At 36.4% G+C, this 13,637-nt stretch overlaps 1 protein-coding gene across 1 annotated transcript; it reads right to left on the bottom strand.

The window, feature by feature from the left end:
- Positions 1–2,453: 2,453 nt before the first annotated feature.
- RBBP9 (RB binding protein 9, serine hydrolase) lies at positions 2,454–11,891 on the bottom strand. Its single transcript, XM_031951060.1, has 5 exons — positions 11,719–11,891; positions 8,552–8,594; positions 7,040–7,145; positions 3,805–3,890; positions 2,454–2,800 (listed from the first exon to the last, which is right to left on the bottom strand). Exons 1-5 carry the CDS (start codon positions 11,818–11,820, stop codon positions 2,574–2,576), a joined length of 564 nt encoding a protein of 187 aa, XP_031806920.1. The 5' UTR covers positions 11,821–11,891; the 3' UTR covers positions 2,454–2,573.
- Positions 11,892–13,637: the final 1,746 nt, after the last annotated feature.

Below are 13,637 nucleotides of genomic sequence, written 5' to 3'. Positions count from 1 at the left end.
ATTGTGTATCTAATTTATATTTTAATATATTTAACATCTACTGGTCATCCTGCCATCTGGGGGAGGGGGTGGGGGGGTAAGAGGTGAAAAATTGGAACAAGAGGTTTGGCAATTGTTAATGATGTAAAGTTACCCATGCATATAACCTGTAAATAAAAGGCTATTAAATTTAAAAAAAAAAAAAAAAAAAAAAAGGGAGTGCATGATTGTCGTCTTCAAAAAGCTGAAGTGTTATGTAAAAAAGGAAGTATACTTGTTTCTCGTAGCTCCAGAGAGCATAACTATGACCAACAAATAGAAGTTATAGGAAGGTATAACAAAAAGGGCTTTGGAACAATGGAATGGGCTGCCCTGAAAAGTAATGAGCTCATCATAAGAAGTATTTGACTAAAAGTTGTAAAAACATCTGTGAAAGATGCTATTGAGGATGTTCATTAGCTAGCTATCAAATATCCATAAACACCCATTATAATGCGAGTTCCTATGATCCCAGGGTAGTTCATTAAGGATTTATGTGGAAGATTCAAGCAAAATATAAATGCTAACCAGTAGCTTGGAAGCTGAATTCCAAAAGATGTATCTAATTTATTTTTCATTGAAGTGTCACATTTTGTGGATGTATTCATTCTGGAATAGTCTCTGATTGTAGATTCATTGGATTGTGGATCACTGACTGGAATGTATCTTAGCAAATATCTAGCCCAAATCCCTAATTTTACACATGAGGAAGCTGAGCCCAGGAAATGTAAGTGATTTGTCCAAGATTATATAGATATTAAATGGTGGAGACAGGATTTGAACTGAGATAAGTGCTCTATGACACTACATGTGCTCTCCCCACCCTTAAAAATTATGGATATGCTAAAATGGCACTTCACCCTCCACAAAGAGATAAAATAATATGGAGATCACATTAATGCCTTGAATGACATTGGAATATCAAGCATAACAATCTAAATTTCTTTAAAAAAAAGAAAACTACATTCTCTTTTCCAAACAGATCTGTCCGTATGAGGACAAATTTTTTTTTTTTAATTGATAAAGCTGTAGTTGAGCTAAATGTACTTAGTCTTTGAAGAAAGCAAAAATCTAGAGACCCAGTCAAGGAACCCTTAGGATTTCTTATTGATGTTCAGGTGTTTTCAGTCATATCTGACTCTGTGACTCCATCTAACTTTTTTTTGGCAAAGATGCTGGAGTGCTTTGTCATTTCCCTCTCCGGCTCATTTTACTGATAAGAAAACTGAGGCACACAGGGGTAAGTGACTTGCCCAGAATCATAAGGGCTAGGAAGTATCTGAGGCCAGATTTGAACTCAGGAAGAGGAGTCTTATATTGATGTTGAGTGCAGATTTTTTAATAAAGAGATAGAGGCTGTATTATCTAGTGAATAGTGTGCTGGAACTAAAGTTGAGACCTAGGTTCAAACCCACCTCCCACACCCCACAGACCACCGGGCAAGTCACTTAACCTCTGGGTGGTTCAGGCAATTGCCTAGGCTTAACCAGTTTAAGGATTATAATAATGTGGAGGCAACTGGAGATCACTGATGAAATCCTCCTTGTAAAATGCAAGACTAGTTACAAATCCCAGTCTCTCTCAGTATCTTCCCATTAACTTTTTCTTTTAAAATTATCTTAACCAATTTTAGTCCTTACGTTTCTATGGCCATTCATCTAGCAGACATTTCCCTAACCACCCAGTCTATACTGTGTTAGGGGCTGAGGGATAAACTTTATTAATTTTCAAAGACCAATCATTTGACTGACTTGAATTTCCCACTCCACACTTGAGCAGACAATTTTTGTGAGGGGCAGTGGCCCCAGAAAGTCTCCACCCAGTATCCCAAACCTGTGAATGTGAGCCTCTGGTATGATACACACATCCTGTCACTAAGTCCACACCTAATCACACTCACAGGGTGCTAGCATCTGGAGGCCGAGGATTTCTTAAGGAGCACCCAGGCCCTCGTTTTATAAACGTAGATAGATTCTGAGATTCAGAAATGGGTTCTCTGACCTTCCAGATTTTTCTTTCCACCAAACCTGTTTGTTCTCACCACCACCCATAGCCCGAGGCGTCCTCCAGTAGAACAGGTGGTATTTCTGTAGCTACTCCCCAGGTATCCTGCACAGCAGGAGGCACACCGGCCTGCATACCTTGGCTGCAGGAGCCAAGAAGAACCTGTGCAGGAGAATGGGACCCATCACTCTCCAGGACTGGGCTACTTTGTTAGCAAGAGGAATCTTTTCCCACTCTCCACAGCACACCCACAGAATATCTGTGGTCTCTCTTAATAGCCTTTGGTTAATGGCTGTGCCCTCAATCAGCTGCTACTCCCTGGGGCATGTGCCCCAGATTCTAAAACTTCCCTCCCTACTTAATGCTAGAGACTTCATGCCCAGGAAATAATTATTCGCAAACCTGAAAAAGAACACTGAAACAACTGCGCTTTGCTTTGAGCTAAGCATTTGGGCAGTGTTACTTAATCTCTGCGGTTTATTGTCCTTTAATAAGCATCCAGACTATAAAATACAGATCTGGTCATGACAGACTAACAGAGTTCACCAAGGCTAAGCAGGTACATTCAGCATAGACTGCACCACACTGACTAATTCATTAAACTCAGTATTTTGAAAGTGACCACGGTCCGTGAATTTGTGCAATTTGGCTCCCAACTCATTGGCCACTTCCTGCTGTTCACTCCAGGGAAGGAAAGGATCATCAGTGGACCCAAATTGTACTATATGTTGGCAATTGGACTTGATCTTCTCCCACTGCCAAGGACGATTGAAGTATCCTGTGAAACACAGGGGGAAAAAGCTAATCATAAGTCTGGGAAAACAACTTTTAGTATTAACTAGACACTTTACTCCAGCTAAAACACAGAGGACTAAAACTTTCTGCATATAAGTCAAAATACACTACTTTTGTACCTGATAATCAATAGGGCTTGAAACTGTATCATAAATGAGGAGAGAGGAAATTGTTCCCACACTTCTATTAAGATAACAAGAGTCCTATACCTGCAGACTAACCAGATATAAAAGACTTGTGCCTAAAAAGAGACCTAATTTTCTCTTCAGTGAATAATTGATAAGTAGTTTTGCACAGAGAGGCTTTTTAAAAAAGCCTTCCTATACTGAATCACAGGCTAAATATGAAAACTTAAATAAGGCAAAGACCTCCCTCAACTAATAGCTTTTTTATAGTCTATGCTTGGGTGAAGAAAACAAGAAATACAGGTTGCATTTCCATTTCTTCCCCATTATGTGCTCAAAGTCCAAATTTGTTCCTTGCATTTTTGGTCCTTTCATTTCTCTCTCCATCCTTATCTCCCCTTCATTGCATTGATAAATATAACACATTTTTTTCTCTTTATCAATGTGGATCAGATTTGACATTATTATCAGAATGGTATAATAAAACAGACTGAGTTTAACTTGTGCTGTCATGTAAAAGATGACATTAACAAAGTTGGTATTACTCATGTCTCTCCACACAGGATATATAATAAATTAAAAAAAGAAATGAAGTCATATATAATGGATATTATTGCTTGCCTTCTCAATGAATAGGGCAGGGACAGGAGAGAAGTTTGGAACTCAAAAATGTTCACAAATGAATGATAATTTTTTTTACATGTAATTAGAAAATATTTAAAGAAAGAAGCAACGATTATTATAGGTGAGAATAAGAAATTTGATAATTGACATTTGAAAGCAGTGCATAGATAAATGAGAAATTAGGAATCAAAATAAATTATAGGAAAGTAGAGATGAAAGGGAATAAAACCTAAATTACCACTTGCTCGTTCATTCTCATCCCCCAAATCTGATGTATATGCAGACACTAATATGATAGCATATACACGATGTGTTTCTGCATACCTGGAGAAAAGAAAATAGTGTTAACTGAGCTTATATCACAATACTTCTTTCCTGGAGTTGGTCAAAGTCAACCAAAAGGAAAAGTTTAAATCAAACTTTACTTTGTTTTCAGAAAGCCTATAACAATTTGTTATGGGAATGAACTATATATCCTCCCCTTCAAAATCCCCGCTTTGAAGGAAACTCAGAAACCCCAACCCAAAGGCCAATCACTGAAATTGTCTACAAACTCATAGGCTAAGTGGCTTCTGAAAATCTCAGTAAATAACAACTTAAGGGCAGTGTTTGTGGCTGAGTTACTCTTCCTGCATTACTAGATTATATTTGCTTTTGAAAAATATATTTCTGTCTAGAAGAACTGCACATGTTTAACCTATAATGGATTGCTTACTACCTAGGAGAAGGAGAAAAGGATGAGGAAGGGAGAAAAATTTGGAATGCAAAGTTTTGCAAAGGTGAATTTTGAAAACTATTTTTTGCATGTATTTGGAAAAATAAAAACCTATTATGAAAAAAAGAAAGGGAAAAAAACATTTCTGAGTATCTTCCTACCTTTGGTCAGCTGCAGGGGCTTTTGAAATATATATATATATATATATATTTTTTTTATAAGCTTTTATAAGCTAACTTTTTCAGAACTAGAAGGATTAGTAATTTAGATGATAAGGATATCTCCTTCTTTACTAACACAGAACTCAGTTCCTCTGTAATTTCAGTAAAACCCCTCTAAAGGTGTAGCAATGGTCAGCTGCAATTGCCCTGAAAGTTTTAACCCTTTTGTCCCCACAAGTTCTCCCTTCCTGAATTACCCCCATCTCTACCTTCCTATCCTTATTTGTGACTGTCTCTACTGGTCCACAATTTTAGGATGGCTCCAGTCATGCTTCACTTTAATCCCTACTCTCATGCCTTCCTCTAGATAGTTTCACTAACCTCCTTGCTTCCCAGGCACCCTCTTCAACTCTGCCCCAATCTCCTTACAGTTCTAGAACACTGATCAAATCAATTCTTCCATTGTTCCTGATTCCTGAAAATGGTCTATCAGTCTCTTCCCCATAACCCCACTTATTCCAGCAACTTTTAGGATCAAAGTGCCTCTTCTTGCCTAGAGGGTTACCACTGACCAATGTGTATTTTTTCCCCCATTAGAATGTAAACTAGAAGGAAGGGAACTTGTAATTTATATTTATTATACATTTGTATTTATATTTGTACTCCTCATTTGACACAATGCTTGACACATAGTAGATATGTAATAAATACTTTTTCAGTCATTTATTCAATTCCCTACTGAATAAGTAATAAACATATATGAATAAAGAATTCTTTTAAAGAATTGCTTCTGTTAAGTTTATGAAAGACTACTTTAAATCATTAATAATAAGAAATGAAAAGCAAAACCACTTAGAGGTGGCAAAGATCATAACATTTGGGAATAATTAATTCCCATTGGCTCTTGGGCTTGTGGGAACCTAGGCACATTAATATACTGCAGGAGGATCTGCAACTTGGTCCATTGGAAAGCAATTTGGAATTGTAAAAAGAAAATGAATAAAATGCCCATCTGATCAATATATCCTATTTCTAAGACTCCAGGTAGGTCAAAAATAGAAAGAAAGGTACTACGTACACCAAAATATTTATAGCGTATTTTTTGTGATAGCAAAGAATTCTATAATAAAACAGATGTCCAACATTTGAACTGGGAATGACTCAAGCATTTCTGGTACATGAATGTAATAAAATATTACTGTGTATAAGAAAAGATGAATATGAAGAATCCAGGGAGATATAGGAAAATATAAATTGATACAAAGTGAAGTAAACAGAACCAGGAAAACAACATACATCATGATTATAACAATACAGATAGAAAGAACATGACAACAACAACAAAATAGAAACTAAAACTAGACTGTAAGTATAAAGATCAAGCTTACCCCCAAATAAGAGACAGAAGAATATACCGCTTCTCCTTTTTTGCAGAAGTGTGAGACATGGAAGTGGAATATAGCATATATATATATTCTAGACTTGAATGATGTGTTGGTTAATATTGACAAGCTACTTTCTTTTTTATTCTTTGTTATGGATGGCTTTTTTGATGAGGAAAAGGGGAGGAATATATTTTGAAGTGGTCATATAAAATAAAAAGTTAGCAATAAGAAAATTTCTTAAAGAGTTGCAGAAGATAAAATATTCATTGCCCTACAGCCAACCTAGAAAGAACTTCAAAAGCTGGCTAGATTGTTACCAGATCAATATTAAAAGCTTTTCCGGCTTTGTTTAATCTTTCAGAGCTTATGTTCTACTGGCATAGACTAAAAGAATCCAGAGTCTCTTCTCTGCCATAGTGAGGTCTCAGAATAGGAATGTGAAAGGGTTTTAAAACATACTGAGAGAATATAGCTAAACAGGACTTGGGACAAGTTGCCAAAAGCAGTATCTTAATTTTTCAGGTATCCCATTTTAATTTTGCCATTTCACTGTTTCATATTTGACCCCTTCTTTCATTACACTGCTAATAAGAATTTATGTGACTAGAAGATTATGATATTTGGTGAGTAATTCTATAATGTGGAACAAATACAGTACTTTAAGGTGCTTCTGGATGTAAGAGGCTAAGCAAATAAAAACATTTAGTACAGTGAAGCCCTGTAACCAAGAAAGAAACCCAGCCCTAAATTGCTTATCCAGCCTATTAAGTATCTACCCTCTCTTCTTTATGTGGGATAAAGGGAAAGAGTACTGAATTGGAAAGCAGCTATTATTTATGTATTATAGCTGAAAACTATTAATAATGGGTGACAACCCAGAAGTGTTGCTATTCCAATTTCCCTTTTCTTTTATAACTATGGAATAGCAGATGAGAAGGGAGCGCATTCCAAGCATGGGAACAGCTTGTTTGAAGGGATGAAGATGGAAAATGCAATAGTGTGTCTGAGAAATGTGATTTTGACTGAACTGAAGAATGCATGAAGGAGGGAGAATAAGGCTGGACAAGTAGGTTAGAGCCAACTTGTTTAGGGCTTTAAATGCTAACAGAAACAAAAAGCTTGAGGTGCAAAGAGGCAGGCAAGTAGAAGACATTCGGGTATACTTTTGTAGGTATGGATAATGACCATGAACTATTTTACAAGCAGTCATACCTCATGGCAGCAATGGCTCCAGAACTGTGTCCTATGATGATTGTCTTCTCATCACAGTTGAATTCAGACTCCATGAAGGGCAGCCAAATACTTTCTCGAGCTACAACTAATTTTAAGCATATAGATGAAAGTTAATACTATTTAATAATGATAATTACAATCATTTAAGATCATGCTACTCTTTTTAGAATGAATAGTACATAGTTTTGCGAACTCTTAAAATTGCATAGTAATTTCGAAAAAAAGAGAATTTATATATTAGACACAAATCGGGACATGGGATCAGAGCCAAGAATGTCTTGGTGCAACAGTTTGATAAGTGTCATCTGGCAGATGCTTTTATTTTGTATTCTCATGAGAAACCAACACCCACAGATCAAGGAAATAGTTAAAAAATTCTCACAATACTAGTAAAACATACAGCAATATAGTCAGTACATAAGTAGTATACTTTTAAAAACACCCTCTCAAACATATATTCTCCCCAAATATAATTTCTTTCATTCTTCATGAAAATGTGACTTTTAAAAAGGCATTTTTTCTGAGAAACTATTATAAAAATGAGGACCAAAAAAATCAGGATGAAAAAAAAATAGAAAATTGAGTTTTGCCTCATGGCTCAGTGACAATTGTCCTCGAAGAAACTCAAAATGCAATTCTCTTGGAACCATCTGTTTTAGAAAATTATTATGATGATTTTTCTTCTCTTACATCATTCCTATGCCTATGTAAAAAATGAGAACAGATAAAATAAGGTAGAGAGATTTTTTTAAAAAATAAACTTAATGTGCACGAATGTTTGTGGCAGCCCTTTTTGTAGTGGCTAAAAACTGGAAACTGAATGGTTGTCCATCAGTTGGAGAATGGCTGAATAAATTGTGGTATATGAATATTATGGAATATTACTGTTCTGTAAGAAATGACCAACAGGACAATTTCAGAAAGGCCTGGAGAGACTTACACGAACTGATGCTGAGTGAAATGAGCAGGACCAGGAGATCATTATATACTTCAACAACAATACTGTATGATGACCAGTTCTGATGGACCAGGCCATCCTCAGCAACGAGATCAACCAAATCATTTCCAATGGAGCAGTAATGAACTGAACCAGCTACGCCCAGAGAAAGAACTCTGGGAGATGACTAGAAACCATTACATTGAATTCCCAATCCCTATATTTATGCACACCTGCATTTTTGATTTCCTTCACAAGCTAATTGTACAATATTTCAGAGTCTGATTCTTTTTGTACAGCAAAATAACAGTTTGGTCATGTATACTTATTGTGTATCTAATTTATATTTTAATGTATTTAACATCTACTGGTCATCCTGCCATCTAGGGGAGGGGGTGGGGGTGGGGGTAAGAGGTGAAAAATTGGAACAAGAGGTTTGGCAATTGTTAATGCTGTAAAGTTACCCATGCATATAACCTGTAAATAAAAGGCTATTAAATTAAAAAAAAAAAAAAAAAAAAGACATATAAAAAAAAATAAATAAATAAACTTACTTGGGTCAGGCATATTTTGAGACAAACACTGGAAATCAGGAATCTACAAGAGAAAAATATCTTAGGAACCAAATTGATTCGATAATACTAGATAATTTCTATAACAAATGATTTCTGATATTACGGTTATCAATTCATTTAATTATTAGTGCCTACAATGTAACAAAAATTGGCTAGGTACAGGGAAGGAATACGTAGGCTATATATGTAGTATGAGGTCCCTGACACATAGATTGATATTTTTCCTTAAAAGGCAATGAAATTATCCTTAAGATTTAATTGGTCCAGTTCACTTAGGCTTAAATTATAGAAATAGCTTCCTGGTTGCCTAAGTACAAAGGCCTAGTAATTGAGGGCTCCTCAAGCTTGAAATGTTTCTAACCAGGCACACCACCCTGGCGAAGGTGGAGGCAGGGAAACTGTGCCCACCTGAATCAATTCTGCCTCCTTGTTCGCCATCCTTTCCAGCTGGTCTTTTTGTTAAGTGGTAGAGGGGTGCCCATCATTCTACTCTTGAGGCTGACAACCAAACAGCTCTGAGCCAGGCCTAGCCCAGAACACACACCCACACACACACTTACAGAGAATCTAATCCAACTTGTCCCTGAAGAATGATTCCCTCTAAAACAACTCTGATGGGGGTCATCCAACTTCTACTCAAACACCTCCCAATGAAGAGGAGCCATTACTTCTCAAGGCAGCCCATTCCACATTTGGGTAGTTCTAAATTGTTTTGAAATTTTTCAAAGACAGCAATTTACAGTCATCACTTCTAGTTCTGCCCTCCGAAGTCAAAGGATCCAGTACCATATGATGGTCCTTTAAATCACTTGGAAGAAAGTTATGTTTTCTCTTCTCCATTCTAAACATCCACATTTCTTTCAACTGAACTTAATGGCTTGAATTCAAGGTCCTTTACCCTGATTGTCCTGCTCTAGATAGCTTCAGTCTATCAGTATTCATATACATGAAATAGGGGACTGTATTAACTCCAAATTAAAAGCTGCTCTGAGATACCAAAATATGACAAATTGGACTACACTTCTAATGTAGAAATTTGGGGCACCATTAGCAGACTCCCTAAAAAGATAAACCAGACTTCTCAGCAGCCCCAGCTCTTTATTTAAAAAAAAAAATTACTAGTTTAAAATATTCTAGTAACTAGTAAAAATTACTAGTTTAAACATTCACTTAAAAATATTTTTTGGAGTGCCAAATTCTCTCCCTTTTAAATATTCCCCCCCCTCATCCATTGAGAAGGCAAGAAATGTGATATCTGTTATACATTTGAAATCTTGCAAAACATTTCCATATTAGCCATGTTACAAAAATAGAGAGGCAAGAAAAATAAAATGAAAAAATTGTGGTTCAATCCGCATTCAGATTCCATAAATTCTCTCTTCAGAAGTGGATAGTATAATTCATCATATTTTATCCTAAGTTTCTCAGAATTGTCTTGAATCATTGCATTGATTATAATAACTTAGTCATTCCAGTTCTGAATTTTTGTGAGTACCTCTGTCCTCATTATTCAGTTATGTCTGAAATTGTACAAGACTCCATTTGCTTAAAGCAAGTAATTCAATTATAATCAGGGATAGGGAAAGGAAAACCAACAAGACAGTATTGGCCCTGACAGCACTTACCACTTAGGAGGAGGATGTAATGAGTACACAAATACTTACATTGGAAAATGAATGAAAACAGGTTCATTAGAGAAGTATTAGCAAAGTACAAGGTGTCCCAAGCTTTAATAGCTTAAAACAACACAAAGACTTTTGGGGAACTCTGCACTATTTAATCAAGAAAGCTTCACAGCACTTACATGAACTGATACTAAGTGAAGTGAGTGAATCAAGAGAAAATTGTACACAAGATTATGCGATAATCAACTTTAATGGACCTGGCTCTTTTCAACCATGAGGTGATTCAGGCCAGTTCCAACAGACTTGTGGTGGAAAGAGCCATGTGCATTCAGAAAAAGAATTATGGAAATGAATGTGGATCACAACATTCCGCCTTGTTTTTTTCCTTCCTCCTTTTTTTTCCCCTTTTTGATCTGATTTTTCTTGTGCAGAATGATAAATGTGGAAATACGTTTAGAAGAATCAAACATGCTTATCCTATATTGGATTACTTGCTGCTTGGGGGAAGGGAGGAAGGAAGGAGGAAAAATTGGAACACTAGGTTTTATTAAAAATTATCTTTGCATATATTTTGAAAAATAAAAAAAATTTAAAAGATAATAAAATGACTAGGAATTTAAAAAAATTAAGTTTTATAGCTTAGTAACATTTCAGGCAACCTACTCTCACTGGGGAAAAAAGGCTGGGGCTGAGGAGATGAGAGAGTTTTGAGAATTAAGTAAAAAAGGCTGAGGAAAAAGGCAAAAGGGAGCTAGTGGCTGGACTACTACCAGATCTCCATCGACAAGACTGGACTGAGTAAGAGAGTTGTAAGTAAGTAAGTTTTCCTTAGCATGATGCAGTGGAAACAGTCAAGTTTTAAGCCCCCTACTATGGGACATGTGCCAAAAAGCAAAAATGCCCCTAAGGAGTTCATGTTCTAATGGGGGTAAGAGGGAAAGGAAAGGAGACAATATGAAAAAATAATATGCATACAGCAATACAAGGAACTGAAGAAGACTTCCTGCAGACTACAGTCTTTGTAAACCATCAGGGAAACCTATCCTGATTCCTCACCACTTGCTCAACAAGTTCATCTCAGGCAGGTCACTCACCTCTCTGAGGCTCAATTTCCTTATCTGTGAAATGGGATGTAATAAAATGATTTTACAGATACGTGCTCACAGGTTTCCTCTAAACTGTCAAGCATTCTATACATAGGAGAAATTAGGATGATGATTTATTTCAAAGGAGGAAAACATTTAAGAGTTGATGTATAAATAGTTTTCAGCAAAGTTTTTGGGGTAGAAATATTTCTAAAAAAGAAAAAAAAGCATCACCAGCATTGTTTCTCCCTGTCTAAAAATGAAGATGTAAAGGAGACATGCAGGAAGGAAATAAGAGGAACTGTAGGGAAAACTGAGAATTCAGGTAACTCTTTACCCCTGACCAGTGCACAAGTCTCCTGGGACTGAACTAGGAAAGGAGTAAAAACCACATGGCTAATTCTTAAAGAAAAAGCAACATTTCTTAGAGTCTTACCTTCTCCAGCCTCTTTTTTACCCATCCATACCAACCATGGGTCACCACATCCCCTCCTCCATTTCCAGGGACAATCACAGCTTTGCTAGGAGAAACCATCATCCCAACTAGGAATGTTTCTCCAACGCACTTCTATTTCTCCACTGAGGAAGGCTGTACCTATCACGAGAGGGTAGGAGCTTAAGGCATCATGGGACTTGTAGTCTTTACAGCAATCAGGTCCTAGAAATATTAGCACTCTCGCTAAAGACTTTTCAATTCAAAATACAGTAAGGGCAATGGTTTTGTTTTGTTTTGATTTTTGCTTTTTTTTTTTTTTTTTTTTTTTTTGCAACATGGCTAATATGTTTTGCATGACTTCACATACATAATAGGTATATTGTTTGCTTTTTCAATGAGTGGGGGGGAAAATTGAAGGAAAGGAAAGAATTTGGAGCTCAAAATTTTCAAAATGAATCTTAATAAAAATAAAAAAATAAAACCTAGTATGGCAGTAGGTAATTTGAAAGGAAGATCAAGCCAAAAAGTACAACATTTTCCTGCTAGTAACAAAAAAAGAACCTGTCATATAAGATAAAAAGTTTATTTTCTGTCTTGTAAACTGATTAAAGTTAGTCTGTAAGTAACATAAGACAGCCCTAGATGGCATCTGTGTTTTTTTCTATGATTCTATGGTCACTTATCAGTTCTTTGATAAATCACAATCTCAGATCTTCCATCTTTAAAATGACAAAATAAAATCTGTCCTACTTCCTTCAGAGGCTATTGGAGACAATCTACATACAGCACTTTGCAAACCTTATCAGGGGTATTAGCTACACTATTAATATTTTTATGATTTTTGCCGGTGTAGGAACTCCCCAATTGGGAGATAGCAATATAACTATAACTTATTATCTTAGTTGCCTGAGGCTCATTAACTTGTTTATGGCCATACAGCTAGCTAATAGGTACCAGTAGCAAGTTTTGAAGCCACATGTTTCTGACGCCAGACCAATGCTCTAACCATTATACAACATTGTCTTCTTGCAAATTTTACAAGCCTATTGAATGACTTTTGTGATTAATATTATCTCCCGCAACCTGCTGACATAAAACCAAATTTCTGTTTTCCTTAAAATAAAAGAATAGGAACTGGACTTGTGATTTCATTAAAATAGGGAATTCCCAGTTGGGGGACTGCCTTTACCAGCAAAAGTCATCCACTTCTAGATGTAGAATTGCCTGTCATTCTAAGTCTAGAAGTGGATGACTTTTGCTGGCAGACAAGTGAAGTGACTTGCTTTGGATCAAGGAACCAGCATGCTGGAACTTAACCCTACTTCTGGGTGGTTCTGCACTAAATCACAACTGCCTGTTTTCTTTACAAAAAGCTTGTATTTTTCTCTTGCAAAAGACTTCTTTCTTAGTCATTTCTACTAAAATGCTTTTTTTTGGAAAATGGTGGTTCCAACGTGATTGATATCTTGGCAACAATTTGAACATAATGAATTTTGGTGTATTTATTGTTTTCTTCTCACAAAGAGGGGTAGTGAACCACACTCATTCACATTTGGTATTATAATTGTCTACCCAATTCCATGTAACTCTCCTGCCACTTCACAATCATTCACAAGCTGCAATCCTTCTCACTCCCACATCTACAAGCAAACTTCTGTTCTTTATTCAAGGTAAAATGCCATACTTTTTGTATATCTTTTGTTGCAGTAGGAGCTGTGGGCAGAGGAAGGCTGACCACTAACCCAGGAATTCCCCCACCCACCAGCTTCATGCAGACCTTCAGCCTTGGCTGAGGCCCGGGCCTCTAGTTCTGGAGTTTCTACTGCCCTCAAATGTAGCTGGGATCATTGTACTGAAACTCATCTGAAATGTAGGCTGAATAATACCTCTGTGGATCCTGCTCCTATTTATGATATTTA

The sequence above is a fragment of the Sarcophilus harrisii genome, chromosome 2 (genome assembly GCF_902635505.1).
Source record: "Sarcophilus harrisii chromosome 2, mSarHar1.11, whole genome shotgun sequence".
Classification (NCBI taxonomy): Eukaryota; Metazoa; Chordata; class Mammalia; order Dasyuromorphia; family Dasyuridae; genus Sarcophilus; species Sarcophilus harrisii.
This window is presented reverse-complemented; position numbering and strand designations above follow the sequence as displayed.